The 24,407-nt window shown below is 56.2% G+C and overlaps 5 protein-coding genes and 2 pseudogenes across 7 annotated transcripts, besides 2 other annotated features; all 7 read right to left on the bottom strand.

Annotated features, from left to right (window-relative positions):
- Positions 1 to 984: 984 nt before the first annotated feature.
- LPMP_301600 (ferric reductase, putative) lies at positions 985 to 4,245 on the bottom strand (the record flags this gene model as incomplete). The annotated part of the gene is made up of 1 exon (XM_010702884.1): positions 985 to 4,245. One exon carries the CDS (start codon positions 4,243 to 4,245, stop codon positions 985 to 987), a length of 3,261 nt encoding a protein of 1,086 aa, XP_010701186.1.
- Positions 4,246 to 7,623: 3,378 nt separating this feature from the next.
- Positions 7,624 to 8,167: a repeat region.
- Positions 8,168 to 10,371: 2,204 nt separating this feature from the next.
- Positions 10,372 to 10,481: a repeat region.
- A 1,706-nt stretch (positions 10,482 to 12,187) lies between these two features.
- Positions 12,188 to 13,786, bottom strand: LPMP_301590 (hypothetical protein; the record flags this gene model as incomplete). Its single annotated transcript, XM_010702883.1, has 1 exon — positions 12,188 to 13,786. One exon carries the CDS (start codon positions 13,784 to 13,786, stop codon positions 12,188 to 12,190), a length of 1,599 nt encoding a protein of 532 aa, XP_010701185.1.
- A 762-nt stretch (positions 13,787 to 14,548) lies between these two features.
- Positions 14,549 to 15,661, bottom strand: LPMP_301580 (hypothetical protein; the record flags this gene model as incomplete). Its single annotated transcript, XM_010702882.1, has 1 exon — positions 14,549 to 15,661. The coding sequence occupies one exon, from the start codon at positions 15,659 to 15,661 to the stop codon at positions 14,549 to 14,551; it is 1,113 nt and encodes a 370-aa protein (XP_010701184.1).
- A 1,926-nt stretch (positions 15,662 to 17,587) lies between these two features.
- Positions 17,588 to 17,659, bottom strand: LPMP_30snoRNA2 (annotated as a pseudogene). The gene has a single exon. The product of its transcript is annotated as an H/ACA-like snoRNA (small nucleolar RNA).
- Positions 17,660 to 17,913: 254 nt separating this feature from the next.
- On the bottom strand, positions 17,914 to 17,982 carry LPMP_30snoRNA1 (annotated as a pseudogene). The gene has a single exon. The product of its transcript is annotated as an H/ACA-like snoRNA (small nucleolar RNA).
- A 1,313-nt stretch (positions 17,983 to 19,295) lies between these two features.
- Positions 19,296 to 21,821, bottom strand: LPMP_301570 (hypothetical protein; the record flags this gene model as incomplete). Its single annotated transcript, XM_010702881.1, has 1 exon — positions 19,296 to 21,821. The coding sequence occupies one exon, from the start codon at positions 21,819 to 21,821 to the stop codon at positions 19,296 to 19,298; it is 2,526 nt and encodes an 841-aa protein (XP_010701183.1).
- A 913-nt stretch (positions 21,822 to 22,734) lies between these two features.
- Positions 22,735 to 23,982, bottom strand: LPMP_301560 (hypothetical protein; the record flags this gene model as incomplete). Its single annotated transcript, XM_010702880.1, has 1 exon — positions 22,735 to 23,982. The coding sequence occupies one exon, from the start codon at positions 23,980 to 23,982 to the stop codon at positions 22,735 to 22,737; it is 1,248 nt and encodes a 415-aa protein (XP_010701182.1).
- Positions 23,983 to 24,407: the final 425 nt, after the last annotated feature.

The following is a 24,407-nucleotide window of genomic DNA, read 5'->3' as shown; positions in this document are numbered from 1 at the left end:
CCACGCACGCGCATAAATGAAGTCGTTGTTGTGCAGAAGAGAGAAGAATAAAATATGTTAGCCCAGCACCCCTCCCTCGCTCCTCATTCCCGACTTCATAATACGACTTCACAGGCTCATGCCACTCCCAAGCCTGCGCACGCCCACATCCGGGTCCACTAAAACAAAAAATCCACAGAGAGAAAGTACCCAACGTCTTCCTTCCTCCACTTCCTTATATGTGATCCTATCATCTTTTGCTGAAGGTCACTATACTCTTGCAGGCTTGAGTAGTTCTGTTGCTATCGCTGGGGTTGTTGTGTTGCTTTCGCTTCCTTCTCCGCGGCTGCTGAATAGTGTCGTGGCTAGCCTGCTTCTCTTTTTCTGTGAAAAAGAGGAACGACGTGAATATAGCGGCCAAAGCAGAACAGTTGACAGTGTGGAGTGGGTCAGAGAAAATGAAAGCGGGAGCGAGAGGTGGAGCTGCAGATGCATCCAAACACACACACACACACTACGCACGCACGATACGCCCCCTCAGAAAAAATATGTACAAGAGAGAGAGAGAGAGAGACAAGCACAGGAGGCATAGACATGTACATAAGCCGCAACAACAGCAAGAAGGGAAAACGGGAGAGACAAAGGGCGGAGGGGGAGAGCTGAAATTCATTTCTTCCTTCACTCTCGTACGCAGAAACACACCCACACACATTCATGTATGTATACGCAAAGCCCTTCTCAGGCATCTCCTTCTCCGGTGAGGCCGTGCGCCTTGTAGAGCGTGCATGCGCAAAACACACATATGTGCGACTGCAAGAACAGAAGGAAGAGAGAGGGAGCCGACGCCCTACGCGGAGCTCCCTCCCTCTGCCAGCCTTGATTGGACGACAGTGGGATAAGAAGAAGAAAAAAAAGCATTGAAGAAATGCGCGTGAGGCGAGAAACCAGCATGAGAAGTGTAAGGCCGACGGAGAGGGTACATCCGCACACGCACATGGGGGAGGCCTAGAAAAGAAATTCTTCCTTGTGTACAGCCACACCGATCTGCACCCCTGAGGAAATGACCTGGCGAACGAGCGCGTTCGGACCACACACAAATAACATCGTGCGGGCCTTGTCCAGCCTCGAAGGCTTCCCGACGCCAGGTCGAGGCTTGTTGAGTGCTTCGCGGATGAGGCGATCAACATCGGGGCGTCCTGAGTACACCTGTATCGCCACACGTCCGCATTCGCTGTCGTTGCTGCTGTCGCCGCCATCCAGTTGATTGCCCGACTCCATAACAGACCTCGGTGACCACTGGGAGAATTCGCTCGGCACCACCACGCTCTCCCCATCCACCGCAGATGCGGCGCGAGTCACCACTTCCTGTTCCTTATTGCCGGCAATGCAAGGCGAAGCGCCTTCGCTGCTCTCTTCATGGACATCGGCGCCGGGACCCTCAGAGCATTCTCTTTCATTGCACACAGACTCAGAGGAGAACACCATCTCTTCCCCCTCTTGGCCCGCATCGTCGGCCGTGCCGTGTGGCTCGGCCTCCGTCACCGCCGCTGTCTTCTGCTTCTGCAGAGAAGAACTGTACGAAACAGTCCGGGTGTTCTCAATGGCATCCACGCAAGTGTGCAGGCCATCATCCAACTCTGTATACAGCTTTGCTGTCGAACGATCACTCAATTTTGATGAGCACTGCTCGAATTGATGAGCAGCTTCGGTGGAAAAATGCTGCAGCTCCGTCTTCAGAGTAACATACACGTCGAAGGAAAAGTGCTGTTCTGTGTCGCCACTAGCTCGGACAGCCTCGTCCATCACACCCACTTCCTCGTTCAACGGCTCGTCCTGCTCCAAAGTGCTGACAGACTGGGTGATCTTGGCAGTCATCTTCACATTCGTATTTAGGTCTTCGAGTGCCGCACACGCGTCGATCTTCCCCACCAACGCCGGCCGGGTCCAAGGTTGACGAACGACGTTGCCACATCGCACCGGCAGCTGCAGCATGTTCGCTACAGCGTTCACGTGACGAGCAGAGCGAGTACACCAAATGACGCTCACACGCGGCCTCGCGCCACTGTGACCGAGAGCGTCGAACTGGCGCATCAGCGACCCGAGGATCGATACGCACGGAGTCGCGCCGATGCCACCGGCAACTAGAACAATATCGTCATAGTGGCGGTAGTCTACCGGCGTCCCGCACGGCCCCTCCACAGCCATCGTGATCTCCTCGCCACGGCTCACCAGGTCGTACAGTCGCCCTGTCCACGTCTTTGGCCCCATGGATTTGACGTGCACGTAGAACACAGTCCCCGCCGCACTCACCTTCGAGCTTTTGACGGCCACCGACTCCTCGTCCACGAGGTTGATGAGCGTGAAGGGGTGCCACTGCAAAGCCGTCAGCTCCGGTACGCACACCAGCACATACTGCCCCGGGTGTACGCGCTGCATGTCCCACCGCCCGGGCACAGAGAAGGCAAGCTCCGTCGTGTCCTCGCTGATCACGCGCGCGTGCACAATGCGCACCACGGCGGTCCGCTGCCACAGACGCACCAGCTGGTCAGCCAGGAATATCGTCATGCCGGGGAGCAGGTACATCCAGCCAGCAGAGGCGTGGAAGACCATGGCGGGCAGCGTCATGTACGTCGCGGCAAGGTGTGTATAGTAAAACAGCTCGTAGTAGTGACGGCGTATGAAGCTTAGGCCGAAGATACCCATGGCAATCAGCAGGAACCACGTCGTCCACGTCGCCACTAAAACACTATAGTCGTCGAAAACCCCCTTCTTGCAGACACGATTGGCAACGGTGTTCAAGTTTTGCATGAGATAGCCGAAACTGGCGTAGGACACGTAGAAGGCCACAACGTGACCAACCGTAGCTGCCAGCATGGAGTAGCCGACCGCACGATGGAACCACAGCATGCCATCCCGCGACACACCAAGCACGCTAACGACAATCGACTGACGACCCACCGGCAACAGCAGCAGTGAAAGGAAGAGAATGGCCAGCTGCCCCAGTCCGCGGCCCCATCGCTCCGGCGCCTCAATCTGTACACTCTCCTTCGCTGTCACACTCCAGGTTTGCTTGTAGTTGTGGTCGCGAAGCCAGTAGATGAAGAACATGACCGAGAGCAGCGTCGTTGCGACAACGAAGGCGGCCTCGCCATATGTGAAGCACGCGCACAGTGGGATGCGGCGCTGCACCCAGTACCGCCCGCGTTGCGTCTGCCGCAGCACAAATATAATGACCGCCGTCGCCAACAGGTACGCATAGAAGAAGACGTTGCCGGGGAACAACTTTAGCGTCAGGTCATCAGAGCAACGAATCTGACCAGTGCGGAACCATGCGTATGGCATATCGGGTACAGTCGTGCTATTAGTACGACGGTCACGCGCGATGCTGTTGCGCGCAAAGGCGGCAATGTAGTTGGCGTTGAAGCGACGCGAGTCGTTCGGCAGCCAGAAGGAGACGATAGCGTACACCAGAATACCAATCAGCAGGCCGATAAGGCGGCACACTTGCTTAACCCTCGGTTCCGCGTGAAATGGCCGCATGCTCACCGGCTTCCCCATTGGGTTTGTCTCTGTCGCCACCGAGGCCTTCGCACCGCCACTGCTTCCGGACGAAGACGTCTCTTCACCAGTGGGCTGTCCCGGTGTGCTGTTGAACACCTGCGCGTCGGCTCCCTCGCTCGCCGAGCCGCGCTTGCGCACCACCCTCTCGGCCAACTGCAGCATGACAGTAGAGAAGGCGCGGCACAGCAACACCAGCCCTGCCGGCACCAGGACGAAGAAGATGATCACGGAGAGAAGAATGTTGAAGTTTTCGCCCCGCGTTAGAGAGAGGGATGGATACCGGTCGATTCCCAAGCAAAAGATGAAAGCGCACTGTGCGGAATTGCCACCCCATTTGACGAGGAGCGCCACACCAGTTGCGACGTAGAGGCTACCCACAGCAGCCTGAAAGATTAGAGCGGCGCACCGATGCATCGCCCAGTATCGGCCCTTGTGAGATGGTTGGAAGGCGTAGCGCACGTAGAAGACGGTCGTCTCGATTAGAAGCACCACAGCGAGACCAGCGAAGGTGAAGAACGCCGTGATGCCGGCGATACCGTTTGGCGTAAACCCGGCGCGACGTTTCTCCCCTGGAGGGGTTAGTTGGTAATACCCCTGCGCACGCCACACCAGATAGCCAAAGATAGTGAAGAAAATGCAAATCACAGTGCCACCAATCAGGTAGCACAGCTGCGCCGTGAGTGTCAGGGGAGTAATGTGCATCATCCTCACAGTTGAGACCGGGGAAATATATATATATATATATATATATAAGCAAGATGGACGATTCACCAATAAAAGAGAATCAAAATTCTCTCCTCAACGTGAAGTGCAGGCGCTTTAGCGTTAATACACGCGCACAGACAGACAGGCAGGTAGAGGCGATCACCCGAGTCAAAGACACAGAGAAAACGATGACGTAAACGAAAATGAAAAAAAGAAAAGAGTGAGAATAAAACTGCCGGACGTCGCGATCGGCACGTTGATTCTCGTGCGGTTAGAGTTGTTCTGTATGCTTCTTTCTCTTCTTCTTCTTTGTCGGTTGCTCTTGCGCTGGTTAGGGACCTAATCCACAGCTGTGTGAGGCTGTGATGGAGGCGCACAACACAGCACGCGCACAGACAGGCAGGCACACGAGAAACGAGAGGCGGATGCAAAAAAAAAAAAACAGAATGAACGAAAAAGAACGAGAAAAATCCTGGGGGGGGGGGCAAGAGAGAAGATGCACAAGTTCCGGGAAGGCGAATTGTGCGCAGAAACGAAATAAAAGAGAAAGGAACGAACGAAATGCACGCTGCTTCGCCTGCACAGAGAGAGGAGAGGCGGAGAGACAGCAGCAAAGAGATGCTCTTTAGTTGGGGTTATCGGTACACGCACACGAAGCCAGCTATTCACTTACACAGTCGAGAACCAAAGCTGAGCTAGAAAGCTACAAGAGTGTTGATCACTGTTCTGCCTTCACTTTTCTCAAAGGGCGAATGGAGCTGGGGTGCAAGAAAGCAAGGGGGGATATGTCAAACGAGTTGTTGTCGTCGTGGTGTGTTCGTATTCTTGAGAGTTGTCAGAATTTTTTCGCCTTGTAGTTGTGCTCTCACTTTGACGTGAAAGGGCGAAAGAAACAAAAAAAAAATAGTGAACGAAAGACAGAGAAAGGAGACAAGACACCACTGAAGTTGAGCAAACGATAGAGAAGGGATGAAGCTAAAAGTTGTCTGGAAAGAAGAAGATAGAGAGGCAGAGAGTCGAGCACACGGCTAAAGTGCTTTTCCCGAACACCAGTGAGAGGAAGAAAGGGGAAAACAGAGAGAGCCGCTCACACAAACAGCCAGCAAGGTGGAAAATATATGTTGGAACACACACACACACCCATGCACGCTCAAAAGGTGATGTGGCAACGGACAGGCAAACACAACAAAATACACGCGAACGCGAGGAGAAGAAATGGCAAATAAAAGGCGTTCGTGAGTGTTCGTGTGTGACAGGGCGAAGGAAGCGACAGGAGAGAGAGAGACAAAGAGTTGTAGATCCCATGTGAACACAAACGTCCAGAGAACTAGTTAAAGTGAGAGAGAGTTGGAGAGAAAGAAGGTAAAAGAAAAAACAAGAGAAGGGTACAAGCACGGATGGTTGATTTGTCTTGGTCTCCTCTGTGTCTTTCTGTCCTGATATGTACTTTGTTGTTGTTGTTGGTGTTGCTTCTGCTTGCGTCCCTGGGTGTAGCCTCAGCTTGTACTCATACAGAAAGCAGATGTCGCCTTTTATCTGTCTGCTGGTGGGCTATGAAGAGGTCGGGAAACACGTTCAACAGGCAAGCAAAGTAGAAGCACGACAGGGAAAAGGACAAGGGAAACAAGTCCACAATCAGGAGGACAGACACAAAATGAGGAGGGTAAAAAAAATTACATGAAAACCCCCAAAAGTACGCACAACAACAAAAAGCAGAGAAAAGACAACAGACACGAACGGGCTTAAGTGCATCCAAGAGAGGGAAAAGAGAACGAGAACCGGCACCCTTCTCTGTTGATTTTGTCAAATCTTCCAGCACGCCCCATCTACACCTCTGTGCGTACGCGTGAGTGTGTGTGACGACTCAGACGATGTTGCCGTCACCTGGGAAAAGGGTAAACTTCGAGAAGGCGTTCTTCGACTATAGAAGTACACACACACAAGGCGATGCGATGAGGCAAACAGCGAGAGTCTAATGAGGACAAGAAAGGCGGCTCAGGCAGAGAGAAAGCGGGACTGGCTTACTACCAGATAGAGAAGGGCAATTGCGGAAACAAGAAAGGAAAAGAGAACAGTGAGATCCGTCTGGAGGAGAGAATTTCTGTTCTTGTCTGTCTCCGCTCAAGTTGATCAAATATTTATTTGCAGGTTATTCGACTGTTGTTGTTGTTGTTGTTTGTACGGCAGTACGGTGAAGTGATAAGGGCGTGGATAGGTACCGCGAATGAGTGACTGGGCAGGTGCCCAAAAATGTGGCCTACCCGAGACGGATACGCTCACCCCTCGACTCGGGCACTAACAGGCACGGAAGCCAACACACACACACACGCACGCACGCAAAAGGGAGTAAAAACAGGAAAAAAAAGGCCTGTTGCCGTTCCCATCCAAGACGATGCTGTCCGAGGAAGGTCGCACGGACACACCGATAGACCAATGGGAAGCTTGTTGAGTGGGAGGAAGAGGGAGGGGAAGAGGACGGGAATTGGGGAAAGGCGCTCCCTAGACAATGTGCAGAGGCGGGTGGGTGTTGCTTCTCTGTGGGTCTGCCTATCAGTGTGTGTGTATGTGTGTGTGTGTTAGAAGCGAAGACGTGAATGAGCACGAAGACACAGAAGGTTTTTCCCGCCTCCAAAAACTTCTTTCCTCCACGAGAAACTTAACGCCACGCTCTGGAAGCGCGCCCTTCAGGGTCTTCTCTTTGTTTTCAGGAAGCAGCGACGGAGCACAGGAGTCTGAAGGAGAAGGGGGAAAGAGGGTAGCACCTGTCCAAGGAAAACAAGGCTACGAAATCCTCCACTGGGTCAGAGAGCGCCCACCAGAACAATGGAACAGGAGAGAGAGAGGGGGGGGGGGGGGGGGTGGCAGGCGCGCAGCGTCTTTGTCGGGTCGAAGCAAAGAATGGTGGATCGACAGGGCGCCAAGCGGTGGGGGTGGTTGGGCCACGGTGTTAAGAACGTGAATGAGAAAGAGAGGGGGAGAGAGAACACGCAGAGGTATAGAGTACAACATGAGTGTGAGAAAGACGTAGGAGATGTCCCTCTCTCTCCAGCGTAACATGAATGCTCGCCGAGTATAGTTTGTTTCGGCTCAAAGGTCCCACAAGACTAAGCGAAAGAGGTTCGCAGTCCGAAGAATTCCTTCAACGCATGACGCGCACGCTTTCATTTCGCATGATTTTATTCTTCCTTGTATGAAATGAAGTGGCTCAGGTGCTCGCTGCTTCATCAATCAGGCATGAACTGTGGCATTCTGGCGTCCTGTTGAACACCGGGTGGCGACAAGCTCACCCAGTCAAGCTGGAATGCGCAGACTAGGCACGATCACAGAAAGGGCTCGAAAACAGGCAAACAGTCATCCGCTTTGTCTCATCGAGTCCAATTCCCTGCCACATGCCAGGAGCTCAACCTCCGCTCCTCCACCAGCCCTGTCACACAGGCCCCACCGCGCAGGGCGAAGCAGCCGTAGACACACGTTGCAGCAAGGTACTTAGTGACCTGAGTACGGGCCCTGCCTCAAGCTCTGCCCGCTCCACGCCGCGCAGGCCATCCTCTCCAGCCACTCGCATCATGCCAGCCCTCACGTGGGACGTCCCTCCGGGCGGCCCAGACTCCCTGCAGCAGTGGGCGGCGACGGCCGGGCAAGATGCGTTCGAGCCACACTGACAGCCTCCCCACCGCATGGATCGTGCAAGCGTGTCCACCGTCGCAGGTCGCTCCGACGCAGCGCCATCCACCGCCTGACCGCAGACGCCAGCAGCGATACACGCCACCCTGACATCCCCACGTCGTAGGCACTCGGCCTTGCCACCGCCAGAAGTGGTTCGGCATGGGTCAGCGGAAAGGGAGAGCTGCTTGGCTTCCCCGCAGCGAGTAGGGTGCTCAACCCTGACACCACGCACTGGGGTGCTCCACGCCATTCAGGGAGCGTGAAGCGCAGGGGAACGAAGAAGAAACGTGCGCTCCCTGCTGGTCTTGCATCACCAAGCGGCTCTCTCCACGGCGCACTCGCATATTCCGTCTGCCCACTTCTCCCTCACCTCACCTTTTCTTTAGCGGCACTATGGCCTCAAACCTCACAGTCAGCACCTCCGTGAGTTTCAGCGCCGGTGCAGCAGTTTGGCACAGCTGTGGTAGTGACGGACCCTGAGTCAGACGACCATCTCTGTCTTTCGAGGCTTCCTTGTGATGGTCCCGCGGAAGAACCGGCCCAAGCGTGATGGCGCGGTGTGGGACTGTCGCATCGCGTTGTCTAGAGCGTCTGATTATGTAGAGGCCCACATGAAGAACCCGCAGTCATCGCTGAAGCACTGTTGTGCCACGCACTTGGCAAGGGTCAGAGGCAGCTGTGTCGCGATTCTCGAGAAGGGCGTGCGTGTGTGCGTGCCCTGTGACGATGACAAACAGGGGCTGAATCGAACATACGCAGTCGTACCGTGCTGGAAGTGCTATCTCGGGTTAGGATACCGGCCAGTCCGTGATGCCGCCCGTGCAAGGGGTATGCAGTAGCGTCTCTCCGTAGGTGTTGGCTTGGTGTACAGCCGCAAAAGGTCGGGTTTCCTGTGAGAGTGGCCAGTCGTCTGCACTTGCAGTGGGGTGGCGTTGGCGTGCAGTGTTAGCGCAGACCAATCCAGCCTGCTGCTCGCCCGCTTCTTGTGTGGCACGCCATTTCCTGGGTGCATCTCCCATTGGCCTTCTCCTGTACTGCCCTCCGCTCTGGGTCACTCGACAGGGAGCCCTGCTTCCGTTTTCCCTTGAGGTCTGGGCGGCTGCCGAGGCGTATTCCGCGGAGGCAGCGCTGAGGAAGCAGCATCAGCAGCCGCCCAGACCTCGGCCACGACCCCTGTTGGCACAACGCTCTGCTGTAATCACTGCCGCAGCCGTGGCGTGGATTGGCGTTGCCGCGTGTTTGCCCCCTCAGAGCCTTTGATCTGGTAATTCACACTGTCAACCAGGGAAGATATCAGAGCGTTCAGCTGCCTCGCTACCTCGCTCACGTCTGCCACACCCGCTTCGTTCCCTTCGGCGTCGTACACAAGAATGTGTGCCCGGTACCAAGCACTGCGTCGTCCTTCAGCTCCTTGTGAAACCCTGCCACAGCACTCTCCGCGCTGCCAACCAGGCCGCCGCTTGCTGGCTTCACTTCAGCGTGTAAGAGGGGATGCGTTGAGTGCGCGTCGCTTTGGGAGGGGGGAAAGAGGACTCTGCAGTCCGGCACCTCGCTCACCAGCGGGAAGCCAGTGTGCGTCCCCCCCTCTGTCCCAGAGGCTGGCCGCAAGCCAATGGTGAGTTTTGATGGCGTCATCAGCGCTGAAGTGGAGGATCACGTGCATCAGTGCGTAGCGTGCATTGTTCAGGTCATTTGAGAAGAGCACGCACTAGCCCAGCCTCACCGCCACGGGAGCCAAATGGCCTTGGGCGGGCGAGACTCACGGAACTCTGCTCTCCTCTCCTCTGGCTCTTCGCGAGCTGCGGGTCTTTGAAACGTTGCTATTGCCCTCCTCCCCAAAGTGCCTCAGCCTTGATTGGTTCCTGCATTCACGGGTAGACTTGTAACTGGTGCTCGCACATACGTCTCTCCTCCATGAGATACGTTACGCTTTCCATGTTTGCTGTGGGTTGCCTCGGCGCTGAGAGGGCCATCAGAATCGTCCTCCGTCTCTGCCTTCAGTTCCTCCACTGCGGTGTAATCTGCCCCCTTTACCTCTCCAGGAGTGCGAGAGACGACGCTTGCATTCGTGTGTTACCGACTCTGGTGTCCGACACGCTTGAGCCGCAGTAGTTTTTGTCGAGCGATGACTGGTAACGACACGAGCAAATTTCTTTTCTTTCAGCCGATGTGTCGTCTGTAAAGAGGGGATAAGGGGGAGGGGGGGGAATTGCACCGAGGGAGAGGTGGGCTTTCTAGCCACAATGCTGTGTGGATGAAGGAGAGGATAGACGCAAAGCGCCATACACGTTTGACGCGTTACTGCACTATGAGGCTGCAATTCGCGGCCCTCTCCTGAACCTTAGAAAGGCAATCCTTTTCTCCACTGCTACCACTCGACAGTGAAAGCCCAGCGAAGCGTAAGTAATGCCTGATTTCTCTTCACCACCCCCGAATATTGGAGACCCAAGGGAAAAACAGGGATGGCTTGCCAACATGTGCCGCGACAGGCGGGGCGCCTACGCGAGCCTGTGGCGGCAGGGGGCACGCCGCCCTCCCCGGAATCTGCACGCCCTTCACAGCAGTGGCTGGGCCTACACACAACGAGCCAACAGCCCACCGCCCCTAAGGCGCACAAGGGCAGCGGCAGAAACCTGATGAGGGAAGCCCATGCAGCGCGGGTGAGGGGCGTGTAATCAGATTGTCATGTGTAAGCCAGCTAGAAAAATCGAATAGAAAGGAAGGAACTGAAATGTAAAGACGAAATTAAGAGGAAGAGAACTGTGTGCAGAAGACGATGATGTGGTGTGCAGCAGCGTCATCGCTGTTGCCGGGTTAACTGGGAAGAGAGGTCCGAGGAAGAGGGGGCCACTCCTACTCAGATAGAGAAGAAAAATCGACCTTTAAATGGATCGTTCGCGTGCCACTCCAGAGCAAAGGGAGCATCACACACACACACACACACACACAGGAGAAATCAATCGACACTTCAAGAGTCAGAAGTCAGAACGCCATGCGAGAGAAGTACGGGTGAATGGAATGCAGCGGTGCCTACGCAACGAGTTAGCGCAAGTGAAGACACTGAAAACGCATCCCTCCTCTTTTGCGAGCGTGAGTAACGATTCTCCGTATCCCTTACGTTGGTTTCAGAAAACTGTTTTCGAGTTCGACCTTTTTCTCCCCCGCGGAGACCGCCTCAGCTTGAGCGAGGGGGTGGGCGAGGGGGGTAGCAGAGGAGCTGAGGTTTGGGGGGGCTTACCACAGACGGCGAAGCTAGAAGCACAACCCCGATAAGGAGACGAAAAGAAGAAACGCACAAGGGCCAGCAGGCGATAGTTGATGCATGCAGCCCTCTGTACGTTCAACTATGAAAAGGTTCTCTCTTGACAGTGTTTGGGGGTTCCCCCACTCTTTTGCTGTCTGCCTAGGAGCGCCCCTATCCCGCCCACACCTCCCTCCTGCGTGCGCTTCATATCTCACTCAACTTAGGTGGTGGATGCAGTGGTGGTGGGGGGGGTGACGTGATGGCAGTGGAGACTCAGTGCGCGGGGGTGTGTCACTTTCTTTTTCGGTCTCTTCGTTGTTGTGGCGAAAGTAGTCCAGTGAACCGAAATCGCTTCACACACGCGAGAAAGAGAAAAGAAACCCCAAAAGAAGAGGGAGGGAGGGAGTTAGACACAAAGACCACCACAGGCTGGAGTGCATGAGGGTGACTAGAGTAGGGGGTAGGCCAAACTGGAGCGTTAGGAAGTTCGATGGTGTTTAGTGGATGTCTGGGACGAGTGTCGGTACTGTGCGTATAGTTGAAGTTGGACCTGATCTCTGGCCATTTTTGGCAATAGGGAGAGGGAAGGAGAAGGAAAAGAGGGAGAAGGGGGGCGGTGTGACTCAGAATGGAGGGAGGCGAGATGACAACAGCCGTAACAAAGGAAAAAACTGAAGAGTTCTGCTAGACGCCACGAGAAGTTACATGACGCACATGATTGCCACGGATTCGCCGTTAAAGTAAGAGCCGAAACCCTTCTTGTGTGTGTGGGTGTGTGTGTGCCTTTCTCGGGTTGCGCAACGCGAGACACTCGCAGGTACCGGCAGTGCAAAAGCCACATTTGCTCTTCGTGTCCCCCTCCCCTCCCACCCACTGGGGGGTTTCGTGTCGTGCCATCTCTTGCCAGAGCGACGCCGTGCTCGCTTGCACACAAAACCAAAAAAAAAAGAGAACAGCGAGCAGCCTACACTTCTTTGTCAATGTTATAACGTCTACCCACACTGAGAGAGAAGCCAGTATACGCAGACGCACTCAGAGAAGCATCTTCCAGTGCACCACTGTGCCCTTTGTCTCGCGCGCTTCCTCGGCGGTGATCAGGGCCCGCTGCACATCCTGGTCGGTGAGGCGACTGACAATCGATCCGCCAAGGAGCGGAAGCCACCAAGGCGCCTCTGGCAGCGGTGTCTGTTGCAACCGCAGCCACGTATCCTTCTCGCTCTTGTCGAGCAGCGAAGTCACGGAAGACGAATGCGATGAGGAGTTCGAACAAGAGCTCTCATTTTCAACCCCCTCGTCTTCACTATCACCCTTACCGCTACGAGTGCTGCTGCTTGTGCTGGAGTTCTGCCGGTGCGTGACTGGGGCAACTTCATCACAGGCGCTGCTTGCGCCTGAGTGCGTCTCCCCAGACTCGGCTTTGTTTGTGGTGCCTCGATGACCTTCATGGTGGTTGGGGAAAGGTCGATGCTGCAGCTGCGACGTGGTCAGAGATCGCTTCCGCGCCCGCCGCTCGCGCTGCACGACGGCCCAGACATCGTCGCCGCAGCGCTTGACCACGTACGCAAACAAGGCGTATACGTAGGGGATAGCGAGGGCCTCTCCTGCCAGCACGCATGGCTCGCCGCCGTCATGACGAACAGCGGAAGCAGGTGTGGTTGAACCACCATGCACCACCCGGGCAAGCAGCTTCTCCAGTTGGCCGGGCCTTCGACGAACTGCGCGCGGGTACACCTGGCGTAGTTCATCGAGGAGCGATGACGCACGCTGGCGGCCGCCGCCTTTGCCCTTTCCTTTCGAGGACGTTGTCATCGTCACCTGGGGTTCTTGTGCCTCCATCTGGGAACGCACAACGACAGCGCTGTATGCCTTGAATCCAAAGGCGCGAATTAGCGCGTCTCGGTGCTTGGGGCTTGCCAAGTCCACCAATGCACCCACCCCGCTGCTTCCCAGATGCATGTCAGTGTCACCTCCTATACCAGCCGTCACCTCAGCATCGTTGGAGGGTACGTGCTCTGGCACTGAATTCGAGTCGGAAGCGGTCACGGAGAAAGTCACCTTCGGCCATTCCTCTGTCAGCTGCAGAGACAGCTTCGCCCCGCATAGCATCTGCAAACTGCCCATATGCGAGTTACTGTGCCGCGTGGAGCAGCCCGCCTCCACTCGGCACATACTTACAGTAGACAAGGAGGCGTGGACTACGACACAGCTGTCCATGCCGCAGGCGAAGGCGCTCGCTACTGTGTCGGCCAGCATGACCAGCCTCCGAGCAAGAGCACACTCATCGAAACAGAGTTGCGTCCACTCTTCGCGGTAAGAAGCGGTGCTGCTCAGCGGCACCACAAGCAGCACAAATCGCCCTTGCATGAGGGGAAGCAAGCGGCAGCGGAGCTCCTGCGCTTGCTGCTTCAGGAGCGATGCGCGATCCCCTGACGCGTATGTCGTCGATGATGACGAGGCAGACGTAGAGTGATCCGGCGCTGTTGATTGACGCTGCTCCTGCCGCAACAGCCTCAACACCTCCTCTGTGATGGAATGCAGAATGGGATACGTTGGTTGCACGTCGCCACCTTCGCACACGTACGTGGCCATCTGCCCGGCGTACACGACAAGGGTTAGAGGGTCGCCACTCATTATATCCTGCTGGGGGTTAGACAGTACAAGACATGAGAAACAAAAGAAAAAGGGATCTGCCTCTTCCGCCCTCCTCCCTCATCAGATGCGCTTGCCCCGTATGGTAAGCGGAAAACTTTGGGGAAAGAGACGCAAAGCATGTTGAGGGGAAAAAGAACGAGTGGTGGAGGTAAGGCCTTGGATAGAACGACCAAACAAAATTGAGTCCGACAGCAGTAAAGACTGCGTCGCGACTAGGTGAGCAGACACCGGTTACCTCTCTGTCTCTGCCGCTGCCACTGCCCCTTCCATTTCTCCCAGACTAAGAAAAGAGAGAAAGATATGGGCGGGGTGCGGGCGCGCGCTCGTCTGGGCATCCGCCCTTGAAGAAGCTGTCCACAGATATCCTTAGAGGAAGAGAGAGAGAGAGCAAGAGCACCAACAACCAAAGTGGTGTTGTGCATACAGCCGTGTCTGCAATGTCTGCTTTGGTATGCCGCGTTAGAGACGCAGATGACCACATTAGATAGATGCCGATGAAAGAAAAAGAAGGCGCACACCCACATAAGCCATGGAAAGCGTACGCGAGCGCGCTCTTCTCTTTCGGTTTCCATACACGCACAGGGAGAGTCACGTGACAGAGATGGGCCCCAGCAGGGGTGAAGGGTAAGAGGAAGAGAGAGGCGTATACGCCACCCAGCATTGGCGCCTCCCTCACTTTCGCATGCGATCACCTTTTCCTAGTTCTCGCGCTACGCGTTTTGCATCATCACTGGGCACCTTTTACTTTTTTTTCGTGCTGCGGCGCTCTTGCTCAAGAAGCTGCGCCTCTAGCTTGACCGCCTCTTGTGTGCGCCTCTTGCCCTCTGCAATACCGGAGATAACCTGCACAACAAACCCCAAGAGACCCGCACCGATCATCATGTACTTGTTGTACCATGGCAACTCGGGCTGCTTGCGATCAAACACACTCCTTGAAGGAGTGGTGTAGCCGTAGACCCAAACCCGCTCCATGCGCATCGATGTTGTACCAGCCTTATTCGCGATAGGGATCACCATATGTGCCGAGAATTCGTGCTCAGTGATCCAGCGGAAGATAATGGCACCCTGACCAGTCGCCACCCCTGACGCCTTATCGCCTTCTTCGCTGACTGCACTGGACGACTTGTGAGCGTTGCCTTGGCCTCCCATGGTCACAATGGCATGCGAGACGTGTGCAAGGGCATTCACGTCACTGAGTGGGTTGCCGGTCATGTGCTCCACTTCGGGGCGGAATTCAAACGCTACCGTCGCAGACGGCGGCATGCTACCCTCTCTCATGCCCTCGCGCAGCGCACGCAGCGCCATCAACTCCGCCGGCAGGTAGAAAACGCTTGCCGTTCCCTGCATCGCATCGCTGTGCTGTAGGTGCAGGTCCACCATGAGCAGCGATGGACGCTCCTTGATTCCGGGGACAGCAAACTCGCGGCTGCCGCTCTCGTCGGCTCCGCCCTTCCGTGGACTTTTCGCGCTCCCAAGTCCGGCCGCCATGGAAAATGGAAGATGGGAAAGTTTTTCATCCTCTACATCACGGGCGCGTTGAAAGTGCGGGAGTAGAGTCTGCCTCTGGCTGTTGAGCTTCGGATCGCCGATTGGTATCAGCTCACCCAACACCCTCTCCGGGAAGTTGAGAGAGGCGTGCATGCGCAGAGTTGCGTTGAAGACGCCATACGACTGTGTCATTACGCTTACCTGGAACGGCTGCGCGAAGAACTGCTCGAAGAGCGGAGCAGAAAATTCGCCATTTTTGAAGGGTGCTGCCTTGCCCGCTGCTGACGGCGTTGCTAGCGCCCATATGCACAGGACTGCCGCAAAAAAAGCTGGCGTCACAGCACGGACTGTCGGACAGCAAAACATTGCGGCAGATTTCGTTGTTACAAGCTCCTCCACTGTCTTTTGATCTGTCTGCAAGCTCCTGTGTGTGTGGGGGGGGGGGAGAGGAGAGAGATGAGTGTCTGCAATCGCCTGTATGTCAAAGGAGAACTCACCCTCGAGTGCAGAAGTGAGTTTTTCGATCACCTTCGCTTCCTTTGCGATGTCGACATCGGAGTGAGCAGGGGAGTGGGAGGAGGGGAGTGACCAGGAGGGTGGTACGTTGTGTTGTCCAGCCGTTGCCAAGTCAAGGCAAATCACAACAACCGCAGGAGGGAAGAAAAGTAAACACCACCGGGTAAAAACAGAAGTCCAGAAGGGAGGAGAGAAGCGCAGTAAACAAAATGTTGCAACGAAAAGGGGCCAGATAAGTCGAGCAGTGCGCAGGCAATGAAAGACGTGCAATCAACGCAAAACCTCACATGAGGGCACTACGGAATGCACGTGGGCGTGTGGGCGTGTGGGCGTGTGCCTGTCACGTGTGCGCCTGCTCGTCTTCTTCGGTTGCCTCTCCAGAATCGATACTGAGGGACTTCATAAATATTTTTCATTGCAAACGAAAAGCGCCTCATCTGCAAACGTCTTGGGGAATGGGGATGTGATGCGGCAAGGGAGTGACAAGACAGCCGGCACAGCTTACACGCTACACAAGAAGGCGCATACAGGAGCACCATGTTCTGTGTTGATGTTACTGATTCTCCTCCTCCTGTGAAGCTTCTCCTCGCCCCTCCCCCCTTCAGTTGGCTGCCACTTGTTTGTCTCTTTCGGTGATTCGTGCTGGTGAAACAGACCAACCTGTCTATGTGAGACCGAGGCGAGGGTACGAGGGGCGCATCAGCTCGTTACACTGGGCAAGCGCGGTCCGTTGCCCAAAAGGGGAAAAAGATGAAAGTGCCACATAATACCACCTTGTGCAACAGCGATAACGCTGCCAGCAAGATGGGACTGGGAACCCCCATACGGCGGGCGCCGGACACCATACCTTTCTTCTGTTCAAGCTGTGCTCGCCGAATGAATCGAGTAAACAGCACCAGAGCACACCAAGCGCGCAGTCGGCAAGTGGCCCAGATGCAAGCTGCACTGCTGCAGAACTTGAAAGGCATGCCGTGGGGGAGGGGGAGAGGTTTGCAGTGGCGGAGATCGAGAAAAACAGAGACGTGGGGACCTCATTTCACAGCGGCGCCGCATTCCCCCCTTTCTCCTCTACCTGTCTGCGTATGTGTGCCTCTCGCCTTCCTTGGGATGCTCTCGTAACAACCTCAGAGTTAAAGGGTTCATCAATAAAGCTTCTCATGACAGCCAAAAGGCGGCGATCGAAGAACATTCAAAGGATTGAAATCATCATCGGTTCCACCTAAGCAGGGAGCAGCAAAGACGCTGAAGATCGTTCTTCCTCGCTCCACGCCTGTTACAGACACGAATTACCGAGACTTGACACTCACGCAGTTTGCTGCTTCCCTCTCCCGGCACTTCGAGGCGGCTCATCCTGCATCCCATTCCTCAGCCGCCCTCTCTACTCCTCATAGCCGCTTCGCAGCTAAAGGGCTCCTCTACGCTGCTTCTCATTGCAGGCCGAGGCCGGTCATCGACAGACATTCGAAAAGCAGAAGTCGTCTGGTCGAGCCTGGGGGTGCGCAGGCTAGGGGAAGAGGCGGAGAGGCACGACGCCTCCCACCCACCCCCCGCCTTCCTTCTCAAATCTCCATTGCACTGAGCCATAAGAGAAAGAAAGGGGGGGAGGGGGGCGAAGGGAGCACATTGTAGTGAAGCATACATGAGATGTACGCAAGCACAAACACTTCTCCTCTCCTCTAGCAGCAAGGCAGTTGTTCTCCGGGTTTCCAGCATGTGAAGACAATTCGTATCCCGTCCTCATCCTCGCTCGAAGGACCGAAAAGGCATGACGGCCCATCTCGCACAGACTGTGAGCCTAAAGCACCCTACGATGAAGTAGTAAAACGATGATGACCTTCGAGCTATGCCGACACCGAAAGAAACTACAAAACAGCACAGAGAAGAAGAAAAAACAAAGAACAGAGCTGCATTTGCAGCTGGCAGCGGCTCACCGTAGCACGAGATGTTGAACGACTCTGCTCAACCAGCAGCACACCACTCGCCCTGTCAAGCGACCGCTCTCACTCCCGCACGGACGAAAGCCTACGCGCGTGTGGCATCATCCTGGTTGCCCTTGACAGTCTCGTGATGCAGGCAACGCAATGGATGCTATCATGGCACACTCTAGCAGAGATTTTGAACCGATTGCATTCTACATGTTATACAAAGAATGACGGCCTTCGAACTGTGCTGAGATCGCAGACAGACAGATCGAGTGACATGACATAGAGTCACATGTCTTTAGATTTCGCCCGATTGAGGAGGAAAGAAACAGACAAGACTCCATTTCCGAAGCTCCGGGATACCGCCACTGACGGAGAGGGCACAGGCAGAAGCAGCCATAGGAGGCAGAAAGATCAAAGAGAGCCCGCCAGAACGACCGCTAGCGTCACAGGACCGCTCAGTGTGTTGGTCCATGTGTTCATTATGCGCGCCTCAGTATTTGTGTGCTAAACCGAAAGCAATTTTTTGTCCCCGAGCAACAAAGAAGCGTAGGTGAGAGGAGCAACAAGATGAGAAAGCGAGAAACCGCATGGACTGCCGCATCGCAGCGAAGCTCATCAAGGACAGCTTCCACCAACTGTGCTGCAGTGTTGAGAGTGAGGTGCGATTCTGCAGTATATGTGGTGGCCATACATGGCTAGATACACATGCACGCGCGCGAAAAGCATCCAAGAGTGCAATGCATGCGGAGTGCCACTTGTTTGTCTCTTTGCAGCTCTAACCCCTCGCGCATCGCTGCGAGACACGGAGACAGCCTCCTTCACTAGTTCAGCCATGTCTACTCAGTAATTCCGTAACACGCCTCCAAAGGCGAAAAGTAAAACCGAGCAACACAGAGAAGAGAACGTGAGGAAGACATCATCCCAAAGTCCACTGTGAGAGAGGAAGCGAGTGGAGACAGAGTACGGAGGCCTGCTTTGGCTGTTTGCTCTCGCGCGTATAGGCAATTTTTTGGAGGGGGAAGCCAGCTGAACTAGGCAGCAGCAAGCATTTTTTTTTCTGTCTCTCTTCGCGTAAGATATAAGCGTCATTGTCGTCGTCATTCCCCTCGGCTCTCCATGTTCAGCGGGTGGAGAAGAGCAGGAAAGCAAAAGGAGAGCGCACGACGACAACAACAACAACGAAGAGCGCAGAGAACAGAAGGCAAATTAAACGGACAACGGCAACAAAACAGCGCCATAGCGAACCGAAGCGGAAGGGGGAAGAACCGTGGAGGGAAGTCCATGGCCCGGCAAGCGCCACAGACCTCGTAAACATAAGGAGAATGCATACGCGCAGCAGTGAGGATGGCGAAGGTACTTTTTTTCCCCGCTTACGGCGCACCTGCACGCATAAGCCGAGAGGAGAGAGTCGTCACCACCGAACCCACAAGTATTGATACTGAAGCACACAAAATGAGGAAAAGGGAAAAGGAAAAACGCATCGCTCATGTCAGGCTCAGACACCGATCGATTAGGGTTTCCGAGCACGAACAAGGTGGTAGAGAGGGGGGACAGCGCCGTCACTCAAGGAGGATACGTAGGGGCCCGCATAGTTTGTACGGCTCCGGTCTGGACTTGTCAACCGTGCAGCCGCCAATCACGAAGAGGTAATCGTTGTATACGTGTAAAGTAATACCCACCACGCGATTCGGCACGGCGCCGACGAAGAGAACCACCTCCTGGCACCGAACACGCCGCGTGCCAGTGGGGAGCTGTTCCCCGGCACTGATGTTACGCGACCCATGGCGACGATCTGTTAAGGTGGATGCCGCGACCACTTCAAAGTCCAGCAAGTAGAGCTTCACCTCCTGGCACGGCTGCGAGACCTGCCCCATAACCACCACGCGACTGCCGTGACTGGTGGCAGCCACTGCCACATCACCCATCTCGCTCGGTAGTGCAGTGACTGCGCGGAACGCGGTAGACGACGACGCGGCTATAGAGTTGTCAAGCGCCACTGGCAGCCACTGAAAAGATAGCGCATCAGGGTCATCTGCCGCGGCTGTGTCAGCCTCGTCCTCGCCACTCGTCAGAGAGCACCAATTTTCGCTCTGAGGCTCGGCTCCGTTGCTCTTGCAGGCAGGTGATGCTGTAGCATCAGCAGCAATGCCACCGGTGCATCCCCATACCTTGGATGCGCGCCGCCACACCTCCGGCGCCAGCGTCAGGATAGGCTGACTCACCGCTGCGTTCTCCACACTTCGGCCGCCAACGAGAACCACCGTGCCGTCCTCGATGACCGCCATGCGGTGAAACGCGCGCGGCTCTGGCAACTGGCCAAAGGCGAACGCTGCGGGCTTTGCAAGGCGTGCTCTCTCCTCGAGATTGTCCTCAGTCGCAGAGGCGGTTGGGCAAAGCTGGTCATCCGCCCCGTTCCACACCACCGCGTAGCACTCAGCCCTGCAGCGATACTCCACATCGAGGCCACCTGTCACGAGAAGAAACCCACCGCCGGTATGGCGCTGAACCTGAGGGTCTGCGCTGCGCGCCACTGCCGCAGACCTCCATGGCACGCACACAGCGTCATGGAAGGCCAGCATCGGGAGCTCGTAGGGAGGCAGGTCGTGCCGATCCCAACGCATCTCGACACCTTGAGCACACGCCGCCGGGCTGCGCCACACACTCCAGAGCTCCGTAGTGGGAGGCTGATACCTGCCACCCGATAGCCCGCCAAGCAGCACCACGCGTACCCCGACCGTCTGTGGCGGCCAGGTTTTTCGCGTGAGCGATTGCGGTGCCTCCACAGGGACGCATGTCAATGTCGCGCCGTAGCGAGAAAGTGGACGCACCAACGCGTGCGGGCTTTCCTGGTACGGGGCAGGCTGCCACAGCTGCATCACATGTGGACCTGTTAGCTCCAGCGTACACAAGTGATTTGTGGTGTGCGTGGGCTCAGCGTGCGGGAGAAAGGCGCGTGCCTGGGGGTTAAATATTTGTTTGCACCACCGGCGCGAGCCCCCAAAAACGTACAGCGATGGACACCACATCCCTTCCTGAAAAGACGGCACCACGGCAGCGGAGTGGTAGTGCAGCTGCAGGTCGCTGTAACTGCCGCTGGTGGCTTGCCGCAGTCGAAGTGAGCGGCCAGCATCGTTCTCGGCGAGCGGCAACCAGTGCCATGAGCACTCTGCGTGAAGCAGACGCCGGCAGACCGAGTACCAGCGCTGGCACTCCTCTACAGAGCCGTAGCGAACCCAAAAGCGGTCACCGCTGCTTGTGGTGAAGAGCAGCCATACCGCCTGACTCACGAGTGGCGAGAGGTCCACCGCCTCAACGACATAGTGCTGCCGCTCTGTCTTGGATGTAGCTGAGGAACGAATGACAAGGTGGCGCCCGTCCCGCAGCTCCATGTACCGCGGCCTCCAGCGGCCCCTCCAGGCCGTCTGCTTCTCCACCATGGAGGACAGCAGCAGAGTGTTGGAGGCCGAGGTGGTGCTGCCTGGATTCGTTGCAGCGGCAATGACCGCCGCGGTGAGAGCGGTCTCCTCGGCCGCTGGGCTCGTTCCCGACGCTGTATGCAAGGCATCGGCAGACTCCATCTGCGCTTGGTTAGCACTGTTTATGGGGTCACTGCGCTCGCCTACCTTGCGAGCCCAACCCAGACTCTCGTTCTGAAGGTGTGCGGAGGACGCACCCACGGTTGTCGCGGCGGCGTCCGAGACCATCGAGGTGTCGTGCGAGCTCGCCATACCGCCGCTCTCGCTCAGTACCGCAGAGGTGGAGTTGGAGGGCGCGAGCACTGTAAGAAGGGCGTGCAGCCAGCTCTCGTAGATCTCCTGCGTGGCTGCTCGCAGTTCCCAGGAGCCACCCTCAAGCAGCCACACCGTAAAGCTAAATCCTTTAGAGGTGTCATTCTTCAAGCTCTCGCGCCATGGGTCAAAGGAGATGATGGTGCCAAACTTCCGCTCGGCGCCGTGCTCCTCGAGGCGGTAGCTGAGGCGGGTGCCATCGAGAATAAAGTAGCGTTGCTCGTAGACGAAGCGCCACTCCATCTTCTTCGCCAGCCACGAGGCCAAAAAAACTCGCGGCAGCGGCGTTGCTGACATCTGTCTAGCGAGGACGCGCTGGCTTTTAATGTATGGCGTGCTTGATCCCCTACCTCTGAGGAAGAGGAGAGGGGAGAGGAGGGGGTCTTTAATGATGGGACGAACTGCACGCACGTGGGTTGAAAATGAAATAGTGCTGAATGGCGCTTGTGCTTGTGGGTTGGGGTCTGCTGTACGTGCTGCACCGGGCCCACCTCTCACGTTCTGCGTCAGGATACAGAGTGTAGAGCGCGTCTGCCTGCTTATGATGTCGTCGTTGTGGCAGTAGCGGCTGTGGATCTTGGGTAGAGGTAAGTGTCAAGAGGAAGAGAAGACAGCAATTGGGCTGGGTCCGGGTGAAAACAACAGCATCAGCCACAAACCGTCGAAAAGAAACAACAACAGCAAAATGACGAAGAACGAACCCGCACGTAGCGGATCGTGTAAAGCGATGTGGGTATGTGTGTGAGCGTGAGTGAGACTCACAGTAAGCACGGAGAGTGGGACAAGAGGCACGATATGGAGAGAGACAGGTACGGAGGAAAAGGCCAAGAAGGGAAAGGCATGTGAGCAGAGTCTTACGAGTGTTGAGCAAGAGACCTACGACAACAGAAGCGAAAACAGAGTGTAAATTGGGCTGTGGGGAGTGAGGTTTCGTTCCGCTGGCTTCCCTTTAAGTAGGGGGCGGTGAGTAGGCGCAAAAGAAAAAGTGCCGGCACACACACGTGGGTGCGGGCAGCACTGCGTATTTTGATCCGCGCCTTTTTCCGGCTCGGCCGCGCAGCGTCGCCGTCGGAATCGGCTACTATATGAGAGCAGCGCTGACTTTGCTGCTTGGCTCACCGTGCGAAGTCACACCCCTCAGCGCCCCCCTCCCCCCGTGCACAAATGCACCACCGCGAAGCTTCGTGCTCCCTCGTTCTCGGTTCGGTTTTCAGTCTGAAAGAAGGGCCCGCAGCTTGTGCCACGTCTCGTGAGCGCCGCGCTTTTGTCGCAGCGCCGTCGCCTCCACTGCGGCTACCTCGTCGCAGTGGTGGAGAGCATAGTTCAGGAGCAACTCGTTCACATCCTCGTCCCGCCACTCCTGATGTTTGTCATACTGTCCTGCGAAGACGGCGTGCCCATCGGTGCACCCACAATGAACACAGCGACCTAGAGCAGCGGAAAAGGTGGACCCAAAACCGGTGCACGTACCTCGCACGGCTGGTACCCCGTCTACGCGGCTCAGCTCTGTGTAGGGGGTGAAGGGCACCCTGCGAGAACTGACGTACGTCTCGTACGCTGGCAGCGAGGCGTCCAGCGAGCGCCATTTCGTATTCTTGCTCATGGCGGTGAGGATTGTCTGGTAACCGTCATGGCACTCATCCAGCAGCGACGGCGCCTCTGCCAGTGCAGATGTCGCACCCGTCGCGCCACCGGCAGGAGGGGACGAGAGAGTCGGTGTCGGGCGCTGCCGCCTCAGATTCCACACAATGCATGGAGTGTGATGGTCTTTCGACTCCTGCGGCATCGCGCACAACGGCCGCGTCGTGTCCGCCTGGTCGTGCACGACGAGAACAGTGCGGAAGGGAAGACGCCCGTGGGTGCGCTCCCGCACTGCCTGATGAAACCGCGGCAACATCTCCAGCTCTTCCGCCGGGTTCTCCGCAATTACGGTGCGGATGAAGGTGACAGGCTGCACACTTGCCTGATCAGCGTCGCCTGCATTGCCCAGGGAAAGCAGGGTCTCCCATGCACGAATGCGTCTGCGGAGCTCCACTTGCACATCAGCGTTGTTCAAGTCATAGTGGGTGAAGCAGGCGTGCTGGCTGCGGAACAGCAGCCATACCTTTACCGGATCTGGGATAAAGCGCAGAGATGCAGATGTGGAGGCGGCATCGGAGGTACAGGACACTGGCGAAGTGCTTGATGCTTGCGGGAAGTAGCCGTCCTCTTGCTCAGCCGGAAAGTTGTAGGGGGTCGCGCCGGCCGCATTGTTCAGCCTTAATGCAGGGTCCGCTGAGTTGACCAGAGCAGGAGGGCATAGCGATGATGAAAACCCCTTCGCCGTCAACTCCACCAGACCGTCGAAGGTGCAGCGCACCATGTCAAAGGGCAACGATTCCTCTGCCGGGCGAAGGCCCAGCTTACTGAGCATGAGCGACGGTCCACACCACCCACCTAGAGACACCCAGCGCCACATAGGTCCGAGGAAGAGAAGAGGGAAAGAGAGCTACTTACTTCACTGCCGCTGTGCCCCGCTGAGAGAAGAAGAGAACAGTCCGGGGGGGGAACGTCGACTGCCCAGGCGAAAATGAACGACGGGTACATGGAGCAAGGGTTCGGTGAAACAGGAGAGGGGAGGAAACCACGTGCAAAGAACGAAAGGAGCACATCGCTAAGTATCATGCACGCGTGTGCATAGACCCAATTCAGAGAGGCGCTACGATTGCACAAACCATAGCACAAAGACAGCAGCGGCAGATGTCCGCCCCCCCCCTCTCTCTTTTCCTTCCTCTTTGCAGGAAATCCTGCGGGGAGGGGAGGAGGAATGGTCGCTCACCGCCACTCCCTCGCTCTAAAAAGCACTGCGTACGTCTCTGTTACTACGCCTTCGTACGGGTTCCT

Source organism: Leishmania panamensis (genome assembly GCF_000755165.1).
Source record: "Leishmania panamensis strain MHOM/PA/94/PSC-1 chromosome 30 sequence".
Lineage (NCBI taxonomy): Eukaryota > Euglenozoa > Kinetoplastea > Trypanosomatida > Trypanosomatidae > Leishmania > Leishmania panamensis.
Note: the sequence above shows the minus strand (reverse complement) of the source record. Positions and strands in the feature narration are given on the sequence as shown.